This window comes from Stegodyphus dumicola, chromosome 8 (genome assembly GCF_044657685.1).
Source record: "Stegodyphus dumicola isolate Sdum_Otavi_A_Nest chromosome 8, ASM4465768v1".
NCBI classification, from domain to species: Eukaryota; Metazoa; Arthropoda; class Arachnida; order Araneae; family Eresidae; genus Stegodyphus; species Stegodyphus dumicola.
In genome coordinates, this window is record NC_140775.1 from 147,150,776 (window position 1) to 147,163,928 (window position 13,153).

Sequence of the window (13,153 nt, forward strand, 5' to 3'; positions counted from 1 at the left end):
CTTTAGTCGTTGACACCATACTTGAAGTGATGATTCCTAGATTCCTATCAATTTCTATGCCATGCTATTTATTTACAGAAAAGTCCATATGCATCCCTTTTATTCTGCAGTGAATATCAGTCAAAGCTTCTTGAAAAGATTTCAAAATATAAGTTTAAAATTAAGAGACAAACTTCACAATTGCTGCAGGTTCGAAAAAAATTCAACTTTTTAAAAAAGGAAGAGAAAATAGTAGAAGCTGAAAAGCAAGTTTACAGGTCTTATTGCATGAAGGTCCCAACCATTTTTTACCTCAAAGAAAGTCATATCCAAACGTAGTACATGAAAATTTAAATAAAATATGGAAAGCATTATGTATTAAAATGAGCAAAATTAAAAATTAAATATTGATATCATCGGTTCAATGCTTCAAACAGAACTTATCAAGAGAAAAGTGTTTTTGAAGCCCAGAACCAAGTTGATCAATGAGTTTCAAATACAAGTTTCATTCCTCTGAGACATTTGAGATACAGAACTGTAATTTTTGGCAAAGATTTATTAACAGTTGTATTTCTGATAAAGAGGTTATGTTCATTTGAATTAAAATGGCTGTACTGCCTCTAAAAGAAAATTAGGGATGCTATCAAATCTAATTTTCCAAGTGGAAGACAAAACCAAGCAAGGAATGCCACACAGCCTCATCATCTAATTGCTATGAATCACCATTAAGCAATGCACTACAGTGCAATAAGTTACATATCATCAGAAGCTATATATATACAACCATTCCAGATACTATTCAGTAGTTACCCTACAATTCACATATGCATAAGAAAATATACAGATAAATTTAAATATACAGAGTTTAAATGTAACTATGTAAATTAAGATATTTATAAAATAACCATTTACAAAACTTGCAGTATGGAATACTCATATACAAATCAGGAAATTATTGATCTTCCTTTCAAGTTATACAAAATTCTTCATTTGGCATGATTTTCATCTGATGCTTAATGACAATAAGATCATAACCCAAAGATGTTTCTAATGCAGAATGTTTCATGTGTTCTATTCAATTTATCTATAATTATTAAACTCACTTCCATAGCTCTCATGGCTTGGCAGGTATTGTTATCAAACTCACTTCCACAGCTTTCATGATCTAGCAGATATAGATGTTCAGGTGCTCATTCAACTCTGAAATATTTAATTTCAGATAACATGCTTTTGTCATTCCAAGCATGACAATAACTGAGGCACATGGCCTTCTTTATTTTTTGACCTCTTGTGCCTCTTCCGTTTTTTCTTTTTTTCATTTTGAGGTGCAACAGGTCTTTCTTTTTTTTTCTTACATGATAATGGATTAGGTCCTTTTATCTTTTTCTTTTTCCTTTTCGGCTCATCTTCACCTCCAAAGATTTCCCGCTTTAATTTATTTAGAACTGCATTCTGATAATCTGAAGATTTTAATTTTTCCTGCATTTTTACTTGAATTGTTTCTTTGTTGACTACTGATGGCTTTTCAAGATTAATAGCATTGTGACTTATGTACAAAAGAGGTATTCCAGGAATTAATCTGACCTGAAATTAAAATTATGCATCACTTATAATTACAAATTCCCATGTTATATTTATTATACATAAATAGAAGTAATAATGTTTTGCTATTTTACAACAAAGAATGTTTTTAAACAAAAGAAAACAACAAAAGAACAAAAGAAAAGAATAATAAAATATATATAAACTTTATAAGCCCTTTTCCTATTACATATCCTGTAAATAGCATTGAAATTAACAGGATATGATAAAGCATTTACAAAAAAAAAAAAAAAAAAAAAAAAGCGACATGGATACATAGGCATAGTGTTCCTTTTAGCCTTCATTCATTCCCTTCTTAACTTTTATGTAGGATGATTTGGCAGTCCTAAAATCTGGAGCCCTAGACCAGGTCTTGTAGATCCAGTAATCATGGTCTGAATATAAAGTAATAACACATGTTTTCTGCTATCAGTGTAAGCAGTAACTAGAATATAAATCACTGTTATCTTGCATGTGAGAGTATTATACTTTACTAATGCATAATGTTAATGATATAAACATATCAGTTAATCTCTTTTTAAATTAAAATAGCGAATTCAAATAAATCCAATTTTTGCCACTGATTCTATTAGTTGACTTTGCGAATTTAGAGATTTTAATATTACTGATGGAGAAAATGCAGCCACAGCAATTTTTAATTATTTTCATCTTAACAATATGGAAAAATTAGATATAGTAAGTTTGCAAAATGATGTTATTTTAAAATCTTAATAATTAATAACAGTAATAACATATTTTGGAGCTTCTAAACAGAAATCAGTATCAGTTTTAAAGTGTTGTGTGGTAAAGATTAATTCTTATTGCACAAGTACCTTTAATTGTGAGATGTTCTCAAATATGACTTATTTTGAAGTCATATTCGAGAGTATTCACATAAGTCATATTTTGAGCTACTCAAATACTGATTATTTTATTATTATTTTCAAAAATATTAATTGATTTACTTTTTTATTTTCATTGAAGAATTCAATGAAAAGAGACACAATAATCATTATGTAGCAATATCACATATATTATTTCTACAGAAAATGCTTTTTTTCTGTCCACATATGCATTGAAATCCGATGAACTTACAGAACATTGAAAAAATAAGAGAGGAGCTTAACAATAATATCATGAAATATAGGATAGACCATCAATTCTCAATTGGTGGTCAGAGAAAAATAGGTGGTAGGCAAAGAAACAAAGTATTTTTAACTATTAAATTCAAAAATTAAATAACTTAGTAGTAAAAATACTGTTTAGGTTTTCTCCAACACTCCTAAATTTATGCGATCTGAGCTTTCAAAAATCGTAAACAAGTAATGAAAGGTTCTGTAACTTCAAGTGAAAAAGCTTTGGAAGCTAGTTACCTAGTAAGCCTAAGAATTGCCAAGACTGGTAAAGTTTACACTATTGAGGAAAACCTTATATTACCAGCAGCTAAAGATATTGCTTTCACATTAGTCAATGAATTCATAAAATGACATATTCCATAAAAGAGACACTTATTAAAAACGTAAAACACACTGTGTATTTCCCATTTGAATTGGGTGAAAGTACTGATATAAATGAACTTTGTTCATTTATTAGTTTACATATGTTTTGAAGAAGATAAACGGAATGCCGAAGAATATTTATTTTGTCAATCTCTTCATGATAGAGCAATTTCAAATGAAATTTTCAAAGTAACTGACAATTTTATATCTAAGAGTGATATTCCTTAGAATAAGTGCGTTGTCATATGCAGTAACGTAGCTTGGGTTCAACAGGAAAACATTATGGTGTTATTTCTCAAATAAAGAAAGTCGCATATGAAATTAAATTTATTCAAAACATATCCCCAAAAACCTGAAAATCATTTTGAACCAAGCTGTGAAAATTGTTAATTTTATTAAAAGTCGAGCCTTAAATTCAAGGTGAATATTTACGATTTTGTGTGAAGAGATGGGCAGTGAACATGAAATGCTTTTGTTACATTCTGAAGTATGGTGGCAAAGTTTTAAAGGTCTTTTTGAGTTTTGATCAGATATAAAATTTTTCCTCCGTGATTCAAAATTAGAATTGCAAAAATGCTTATTTAGTAAATTATGGTTGGCTTTTTTAGAATATTTAGCTGATATTTTTGAAATGTTAAATGAATTAAATTTAGGATTACAAAGACAAAGTGTTCATTTGTTTACTATTACACATAAAATAAATGCAATGATAAAAAAAGCTCGATCTAATAATCAAAGAATTGGATAATAATATTTTAAGCTTTTTACCACTTTAGAAAGTTTTCTAACTGAGAATAATTTTGAAATAAAAGAATAATTAGCATCCATGATTAAAAATCATTGTTTTTCATTGATAAATAATTTCAACATGTATTTTCCCGACGATTACGAAATAGAAAATTGCATTAGAAATCCATTTTGTTCAAATGCACCTGAAATTTTATTTGTGAAGAAAAAGAGCAATTGATATAAATTTCCTGTGATCGAACTCTAACTGAAGATTTCAATAATAACGTACTTGTTAACATTCGACTAGTGGATCCTAATTTACGATTAAAAATAGATGAAATAAGACCAGACATAAAGAAATTGATCTGCCTTAAACAAGCCCAAATTTTGCACTGAATTTTAGAATTAAAGTATTATAACTTACATTTTGATAATTTAAAATGGTAAGCAATATTTTTTATCTGTGTATATTTAATACAAATAGCCAATAGATTGTGCAAATGGCAAAATGTTTTTAAATATTTCTATTGAGAAATTGAAAAATAATCATTGCAAAATGTAGTAGTGGTACTAAGGTTTTTCAATTTTTGTTTAAATGGTATGCACTAGTCAAAAGGTTGAGAACTGCTGGGATACACCAAACATAATTAGTACTGAAGGATTCTCATATGATCATTAGCACTGTTACAGCTAATATTGCCAAATGATTAAGAATAATAACATTCAGCTTTAAATGTAACAGCAATATTAATGGTATAACCTGCACATTTATTTCATCTCAAATGCTTTAAATGAGATAATCACAGCAGGACATTTAAATTCTTTGAAAAAATTCAAGTAACGATTTTATTAATTTTTTGCCAACTTTGAGATTTTATCAGGCTAGATCAGGATTGCATTATGAAATTCTTTTTGCTTACAGAAGTGATTTATACTTTTTAATTATAAAGGGAAAAAAATTATTAATGCTATCTCTAAAGGATGACCATTCTAGAAAGCTTTTTTCTCCAAGTGTAACTAAAGTGCTATTAATATTTACATACTTTTTCACTCAACTCTAGATCTTGAGTAGCTAATATGTAATGGTCAGGATTCCCATTCTCAGTCATAGAAAGTAGACAGTCTGATGCTGGAAGTGGATTTTTTTCATGACCACATTTTCTGACCAGAAACTGTTTCACAATAAGCATAGCTCCATAGACAGGTGAACCTTCGAAAAAAGCAAAAACAACTATAATTGATAAATATTTGAACAAAATTGTTGAAAAATTACTGATACATAAACAAAGAACCTAATACAAGTTTTTGCTCTTTTTATTAAAGTAGATGGTTTGTGTGAAACCACTTCTAAGATGAGACGAACATGTGGCAAAGCATTTATGTTAACTTACATGGAAATCACTTTTAGTATTCTTAAAGCTTCAGATGCTCTTATCAAATTGCAATAAATAACACAGAATCTAAAAATAATGTTAGAAGAATGTCAGAAACGTGCAGCCTAAATATGCAGAAATAAATTACGTGATGTAGTTTCATCTTTCAGAAATGGAAGGCATTAAGCTCAAAGATAATGAATGATGCATTAGCATATAAAACCAAAAGGCACAGCTACATGCTACATCATTTCCAAGGAACTCCAGGAGCTGGCTTTTAATTCACTTTATAATGAATGGTTGCTGTAATGAACTAATAGTACCGTATTTGACGGCATAATAAGACGCACTTTTTTTCCTAAATTTGGCCTCAAAAAAGTTACCTGCATCTTATACGTGAAGGTAATTGCATTCAATAATTGTTTATTTGGCTTTTACGAAACATGAGAACTAAAATAAACCACGCTATTGAAACTTTTTTTCTTATGTGTGGCCATCTAAATAAGGGTGCGTCTTATATGTCGTCAAATATGGTAGTTTAATTCTGACATAAAATATAATAGCATTTAACTGGATATTCTAAATTTTAGGTTCTTTGGAAAATTTCATTTTTTACTTTTCCATAGCTTCATCATAGCTGTAGGAATGTATCCTGCACAAAAAAAGGGGGAGACAGTTCTATATCTCCCGTTCTACTGGGACTATTCACAAAATTCAAATTGCATTTTTAATGCCACGAAAGCACAACTTAGAATATATATTAGATTTATATATAGCATCGTTCTAACATAGGTATTCTGACATAAAATCGGACTTTTTCTGAAATGACATGCCAATTTTTTTTTTTCCATATTTCAATTCTATGACTCAAATTATGCCAAACTGCCAAGTTTTGTAAAAATCGCACGAGTAATTTTGAAAAGTTAGCTCTTCAATGTTAATTGTATGTGATATATATTTATTAATATCTCTTTTTTTTATTAAACTTAGTTGATTCCTTCTTCCAGAATTCAAAATTTAGGCTTAATCCAAATATAATTCGCACATATTCATAGACTCCAACCTTCAGCAAACCTTGTCAGTAGTCAACGCGCGAACGACATTTTTACAACTTTGAAAATGTGCGCGTAGCGTATGTTGTAATTAACCATTCATTAATTTTAAATTAATAATTAATTGTAATCAATTTTATTACATTTAAAATCCATGTACATATAAAACTGAATAATTAAAAATATACCTTGTAAATTATATGCACATTTAATTAGAAATTTTCTTTTAACTCCTCAAGCATTCACTAATAAAAAGTACTTCAAATCACTACTAATCATAGAAAAAATCAGAAGCTATAAATCATATCTTTATTCTGGATATGATTTCTACAGGGAAATAAAATTTAAATAACCAAGAATGATACATATAAGTATTAAACAAAATACGCATAATTTATGAATGCAAAGATTTATATGTAGCATGCTTAGCAAGCTTAAGTTCTGATTTTGAGAATGTTTTTTTATAACACAGTTCTTCATTTGCCTGCATATTTATTTTTTCAATCAAAACTGCTTCAAGAGTTTTAAGACCTAAATTTGGTCGAAATTCCGTCTGATTTTTTTTAACAATAGAAAAAATTCTTTCGCAAGCTGCATTTGAATGAGGTATTATTAAGACAGCAAGCATTACAGAAGGAAATACTTTGTATTTAATACACCCATTCATATTTTTTAATTTGGCAATTTCTCCCAATGCTATATCAATACGCAAATCTACAATTTCTTTCAAATCATCTACTTGATACATGGAAAATTCAATTTCTACTTGATTAAGACATTTTTCATCAATAATGGATGGAAAAGTATTCATCAAGTAAAGAACAGATGAAAATGAGACTTCAGTTCTCAAGTTGATGTCAGCAACTTCAGCATGTTTTAGAAATGGATCACTCAGTGGAAATTTATCAATTATATATGAACATGCAGTTACAAAAAAAGCTCGCACAGAATTGAAAAATGATTTCACTTCACTTTCATTCAACTTGGCATTTTTTAAATATAGTCTTGTTTCCGCACCAATCACTAAATTTTCATTTTCTTTTTGTTTACTATACTTCTGAAATGGAATAGACGTTAGAGTAACATCTTCATTTTCTTTAGAAATTACTGATGGTTTTACGAATCTAACAAATAAATTCATTAAAAGTTCAAAAAGTTCTCTTCTCAATTTATGTATATAAGGAGCTTGTTGTTGCAAATTAATATTTACTGTTATAAACAAAGGCAAAGTATTTTTCAAAAATAACAAGTACAATTTGGTGGTCGGTGACTGTAAAATTTTTTTAATGTTTTGCAATCTCTTTCCTTCATTCTCACTGTTATCTGGTTTATCTCCAAAAAAATTTATCACAGCATCCCACTGTTTTAAAATCCTTGTTATAGATTCTAAAAGAGACAACCATCTCGTACTGCAATATTTCAAAATTTTATGAGATTTTGCATTCTGTCCCAAAATTTGTTGAGCAACTTTGAAGCTATGCTTCCGTTTCGAACTTTTCTCCAAGTAAAAATATATATCTATTATCAACATTTCAATTTCTGAGCCAATTAATTTTTCAGTAGCTTTTTTTGCAGCTATATGCAAGAGGTGGCACGGACAACCTCGGGTGATTATACTTGGTTGATGCATTTTGATAAATGATGCTACACCTTTAAACTTTCCAATCATATTACTAGCATTATCTGAAGAAAATGATAAGCAATTTTTCCATTCTAAACCTTTGTTTTTAAAGTTTTCATTTATACAATTAAAAATACCTTCTCCTGTATTATTTGTGTATTCTAAAATAGAAATCAATGAAGTAATTATCACTCCCTTCTCTTTACTGTAGTATGTTATAACCAATGGGTACAGTTTGTTATCATTGTTATCATTACTTCCATCAGTACTTAGAGAAAATGATGTACTGATTTTATAATATCGGCAACAGTATTTTCTGCAAGCGTTTTCACAATAGCAGCAGTTTTCGTATGACCGCAGCTAAATTTTTTTGCTATGGCAGAATCCGGAAACATTGCTTTGAAAAGCTCTTTGGAATGATCCGAAACAGAAAGCGGTAGATTATGTTCAATTAAAAAACGAACAAAATAGCATTCAGCTTTTATAGGATCTGTTTCATCATCTTTTATTAAGAAATTTGTTATTTCTTTAGATTTTACGGTGCCAAGTTCTATATGCTTTTGAGAAAACACATGCCGTTTACAGTCATCTTTTCCGCCATGAGCAACTGAGAAGTCTTTGTTGCATACACTGCAGTGTGCGTGATTCACAGAAATTTCGGACGCTTTAATGCATGGAAATTCTGAAGAATATGAATCTTTAAACTTCTGCTTTGATAATTTTGGCTTCTTCGTTCGAGGCAGCATTATGATTAAAAATCTTTCACCTGATTCACAGTTCACAAGACACATGCTAAGCTCTCGCCGTAAACTACACAATGCAGCCGAATGCAGCCTAAACACGCATCAGCGAGGAACCTGGGAGACAGACAATTGGGTGGAACTATTGATAAGTCGTTAACGGTTGGAGTTACTGATCTACGATTGGCTAATTCTTCAAAACTAGGAACGCACTCAACACGTGATATATGATAACACGAGTATTCAGCCAAATCATCGGATGAATTAGTTGGTTCCGTTTTGCGTACTGGTTCTCCTGCTCTTGTTTCTGTAAAATCCGTAGTTTTTTCCATACTTTTCATAGCTCGTAGTTTTTCATGAATTTCCGTAGAAACTACGGAGAATCCGTAGTAGTTGGAGGTCTATGCATATTTATGATTTATTTTTAAAATTTGTATTTTTAAGTATTTTTATAAACTTCTTGAAAAAAAATTTGCATTGTAAACTGTAAAATTTTTAACATCTTAAAAGTAGATGTATTTTTAAGCATACCTGCAAAAAATTATAGTTTTTTTACTCAAAATTTTTGAAGATATACAGGAATTTATATATTGGCGTGTTTTGAAATTTGGCATATTTGTTGAAAGCGATAATAACATCAAATGTGGTTTAGGCACTTTGTTAAAACTGTAACGATCACGTTCATGAAACCTCGGTAGTTGCTTGCTCGTGTCGTCACCTATTAACACTGGTGATAAGTGCTGCATCGTATGAGCGGGACTTGAACCTGGGTCGGTTTATTACAAGTCGAATTCTTTACCGCTAGCCCAAAAGAACTCCATTGCACTATGTTCAAGAATTCTAATTCTTTCGAATTTGCGAGCGCCGAGTTCTCAACGTCGCTACAAAATTATTTGAAAGTAGGAACAATGTGACTTTTTTTTTTGCTCATTGCACAATGTAAAAAGGGAAAGGAAAATAGGCTGCCATATATTAAGAAGTTCACCAAGTGAATTATTCTTGGCACAGACTGAAAAAAATGTGTCAAGATAAATTTTTGAATTCCTTTTTAAATTTCACACAATTGTGCAAAATTTAATATTTAGGCATAATTTGAGTTGCAGAATCGAAATATGGAAAAAATTGGCATGCCATTTCAGAAAAAGTACGATTTTGCATCAAAATACCTATATTAGAACAATACTATATATAAATCTAATATATATCCTAAGTCACGCTTTCGAGACATGAAAAACGCAGTTTGAATTTCGTCAATCATGCTAGTAGAATGTGTGATATAAAACTGCCCCCCTTTTTTGGCACAGTGTACAGCATTCTTCAATTCATTTAAAAACAATTTTACTTTCTTTGATATCAGATTTCTAACTTAGCAAGTTTTAGTTGTCAATAAATTACATAAAAAAAAAAATTGACTTCTCTAATTAGAAATTAACTTGCCAAGTTAGAAATCTGATATCAAAGAAAGTAATAAATTGTTTTTTAAATTAATTGCAGAACATTGTACATTCCTACAGCTATGATTAAAAGAACTGCTATGGAACTTGCCATCCATTATATCTGAAATCTTTTTGTTGGTGACACCAAACGTCGTTTCTTCTGAACTTGGCCCCCTTTTTCACATTTATGCTGTTGTTATGATATCATCAATTTTTGAAAAGCTAAATTAAGAGTTATGTTTTTATTTAGATATTTAAATGGAAAAACGTCTAAACAAATACGTGACCTTCAAAAAAAAAAAAAATTTATGCTGCACTGGTTTCTTTTCATTAGCAATTTCTATACTTTTCATAATGGTGCAAATGTTGCATTTATGCTGTACTGGTTTATTTTTATTAGCAATTTCTATATTTTTCATAATGGTAGAAAATGCTGCATTAACGCTGCATTGGTTTTATTAGCATTTTCTTAATTATTAAATTGTTGACATTCCCCATGAGTATTATTGGGTTTAACCTTGATAAATAATGTAGTTCTTTGAAGTTTTAGATTTTTAAAGGAACATAAAAATGTAAACAATCGATTTAAACAGCTATTTTTAATTATTTAACAATATAAATGTTCAAATCTTATTTTAAAGTATAGATTTGTGTTTCCCTTTTTTATTACTTATATTTGTGTTACTGAATGGCAACGCAGCTTTGAAAGCTGTTTACATTCTTTTCGTCATATCGCTATAGTTAGGCCCGAACCCACTACCAAATTAAAAAAGAGCAGGTCATGCACTCTACCTCTGTGATATCATTTCATCTATAATAAACAGCTTTTTATTATTAACTTTTGGCAAAGTTAATTAGAATTTGAGTGGCGCAGAAACCGGCAATATGTGCAATGTCATCTATTGGTGATGTCAAATGCTCATTACGAGTATTATTTTGTTTAACTTCGGTAATAATGTAGTTCCTTGAAGTTACAGAATTTTTTTCTTTGTGTATGCCTTTGTATCTACCTTGATGCCAAATTTCAAGTAACTAAATCATTTAGAAGTGGTCTAGGTTTTTGATTAGTCAATCGGTGAGTGATAAAAATGACACTTTTCAGACTTTAATAATTCCATAACTAAAATAGATAGATTAATGAAATTTGGCATTCCAGGTGTTCAAGGGAACTAACTCTATTAGACATACTAAATTGGAAGTTTATAGGTCTAATAGTTTTCGAGCAGTGGCAGAATCAAAAGTAGCTCGAAATGGTTCGTGTAAAATACACATGGCAGTGTCTTGCATTTTTCTTTTTGATCTGTTCCAAACTTGGCTGACACACTCCCGTGTGTCTAAATTGTGCAGAATTTGCAATGACACAATATCAGTCATCAAAGAATACAACATAAAACGTCATTTTCAGATTTACTCTAAATTTACAGGAAGCATAACATGGTTAGGAAAATATAAATCTTTGAAATGAGGGTTCAAATTTTTACCAAATGCTGAATAAGAAGCAGCAACTTGTGCCAGTTTTCATATGGTTCATTCAATAGCGAAATGCAGAAAAAATAATATAGCGACAGCAGATCAGTCAAGGTTTGCATGATTGCAGTAAATGTACAAGCCATGTTCAGAAAAAGCTAATTTATTTAAAAACATCAGTTGTCAGCAAACAGCGTGGTTTGAAGAGTAGGTGATAACCATATATTAACTCAATTGTCTGATAAAAATCAAAAATTAGAGTGGTTCTCTTTGGCCTGGGTGAGTCATCAGATGTTTTAAATACTGCCCATGTGAATATTCAATAGAAAAGATAAAAATTATGGAGCACACAAAGAGATTTTGACATTCATGGCATTCACAGCATGACCACTGGAAAAGATATTTTTAAAGCAATAGTAGCAAAAAAGGTGTGTGGAAAAAATAACGATGTTGCTCTAGTATCAAAGGCTGTAGAAAATTATGATGGCTCAAAACCATTAATCATATATTGTATAATTCATCAACAATCTTCATTTGGAAAATGCTCAGATAAGTTGGTTTAGTTTATTAGATTATGGCAAAGCACTCAAGGGCTATCTGCCTTAAGGAAGGGATGACTTCATGGAGGACTTTTTAAGGGAAACTCGCTCATATACACATTACACATGACGAAAACACCCATGCAGCCAGCTCGCTCGCGGGATTCGAACCCCGGACCGAACTACCAGTGTTCAGCGACGTTACCGCTCGGCCGCTGGTGGGCCCTCAGATAAGTTGGAAGTTTTAATGCAGTCATGTCAGCTGTTCATTATATCAGGTCACATATGCTCAATCATTGTTAATTCCACATGTTTATTGAAAAGATTAGGGGACTTACCATATTACCATATTAAATCGCAGTACATTGAAAAAATTCCAATGCAATTTTTTTGGCTCTAAGCAATAACAGAAATTTTCTTGAATGAAAGGATCCTCTGATTAACTTGCAAAAAAAAATGAGTTTGACAAAAAATTATTTTGTTTCAATTCTAAGTGAACAAAAAATGTTTTATGCATTTTAAAACATGCCAAACATTTAACCGGTAAACTGAGACTTCATTTCCTGCAGAGTTTGCAACTGAGGCTTTGAGTGCTTTTGAGTCTCAAAATCATTTTAATGCTGACATAGAAACCTTTACTCCAGAACTTCAAATGAAAATCACTATTTTGAAGTGTAGAGATATTTTTTAAGAAAAATATTTACACTCACAATTGCCAAAAAAAGATTCTGTACAGTTTAATAATATAAGAATAAGAATCTACACTAATCACAAGAATATAATTTTATCAGTCGCATAAATTTGTTCGTGGCTTTTTCACCGCTTTAGGAATTGTTTAACTGTGTGAAAAAACATTATCTAAAATGAAGTATAAAAAAAATATTTACAGATTCAAGTTAACTGATAAGTATTTGAAGCTGCTGTTAATAATTTCCACTAATAAACTTGATCCATAACTACAAATAATTGCCAATGGAAAATTACAGTTGCATAAATCTCGTATCATTACAGTTAAATTGTTCAGTTTTATTAAACATGTCAATTACTGTGTTTCATAATCGGTCATTAAAAAATCTGATTATTATTTTGTATGATTTAATTATATTATTGATTTTACAATGTAATCAAAATATACTG

General features: G+C 30.2%; 1 protein-coding gene across 1 annotated transcript in view; it reads right to left on the reverse strand.

The window, feature by feature from the left end:
* Window positions 1-515: 515 nt before the first annotated feature.
* The window catches only part of LOC118186466 (rRNA-processing protein UTP23 homolog), a 29,442-nt gene continuing 16,804 nt past the window's right edge, over window positions 516-13,153 (reverse strand). Inside the window, exons 2-3 of the mRNA XM_035356570.2 lie at window positions 4,832-4,998; window positions 516-1,563 (exon numbers count right to left, since the gene is read on the reverse strand). Coding sequence (XP_035212461.1) covers window positions 1,213-1,563; window positions 4,832-4,998 — 518 coding nt within the window. The 3' untranslated portion in view covers window positions 516-1,212. The remainder of the gene's footprint in view (window positions 1,564-4,831; window positions 4,999-13,153) is intronic.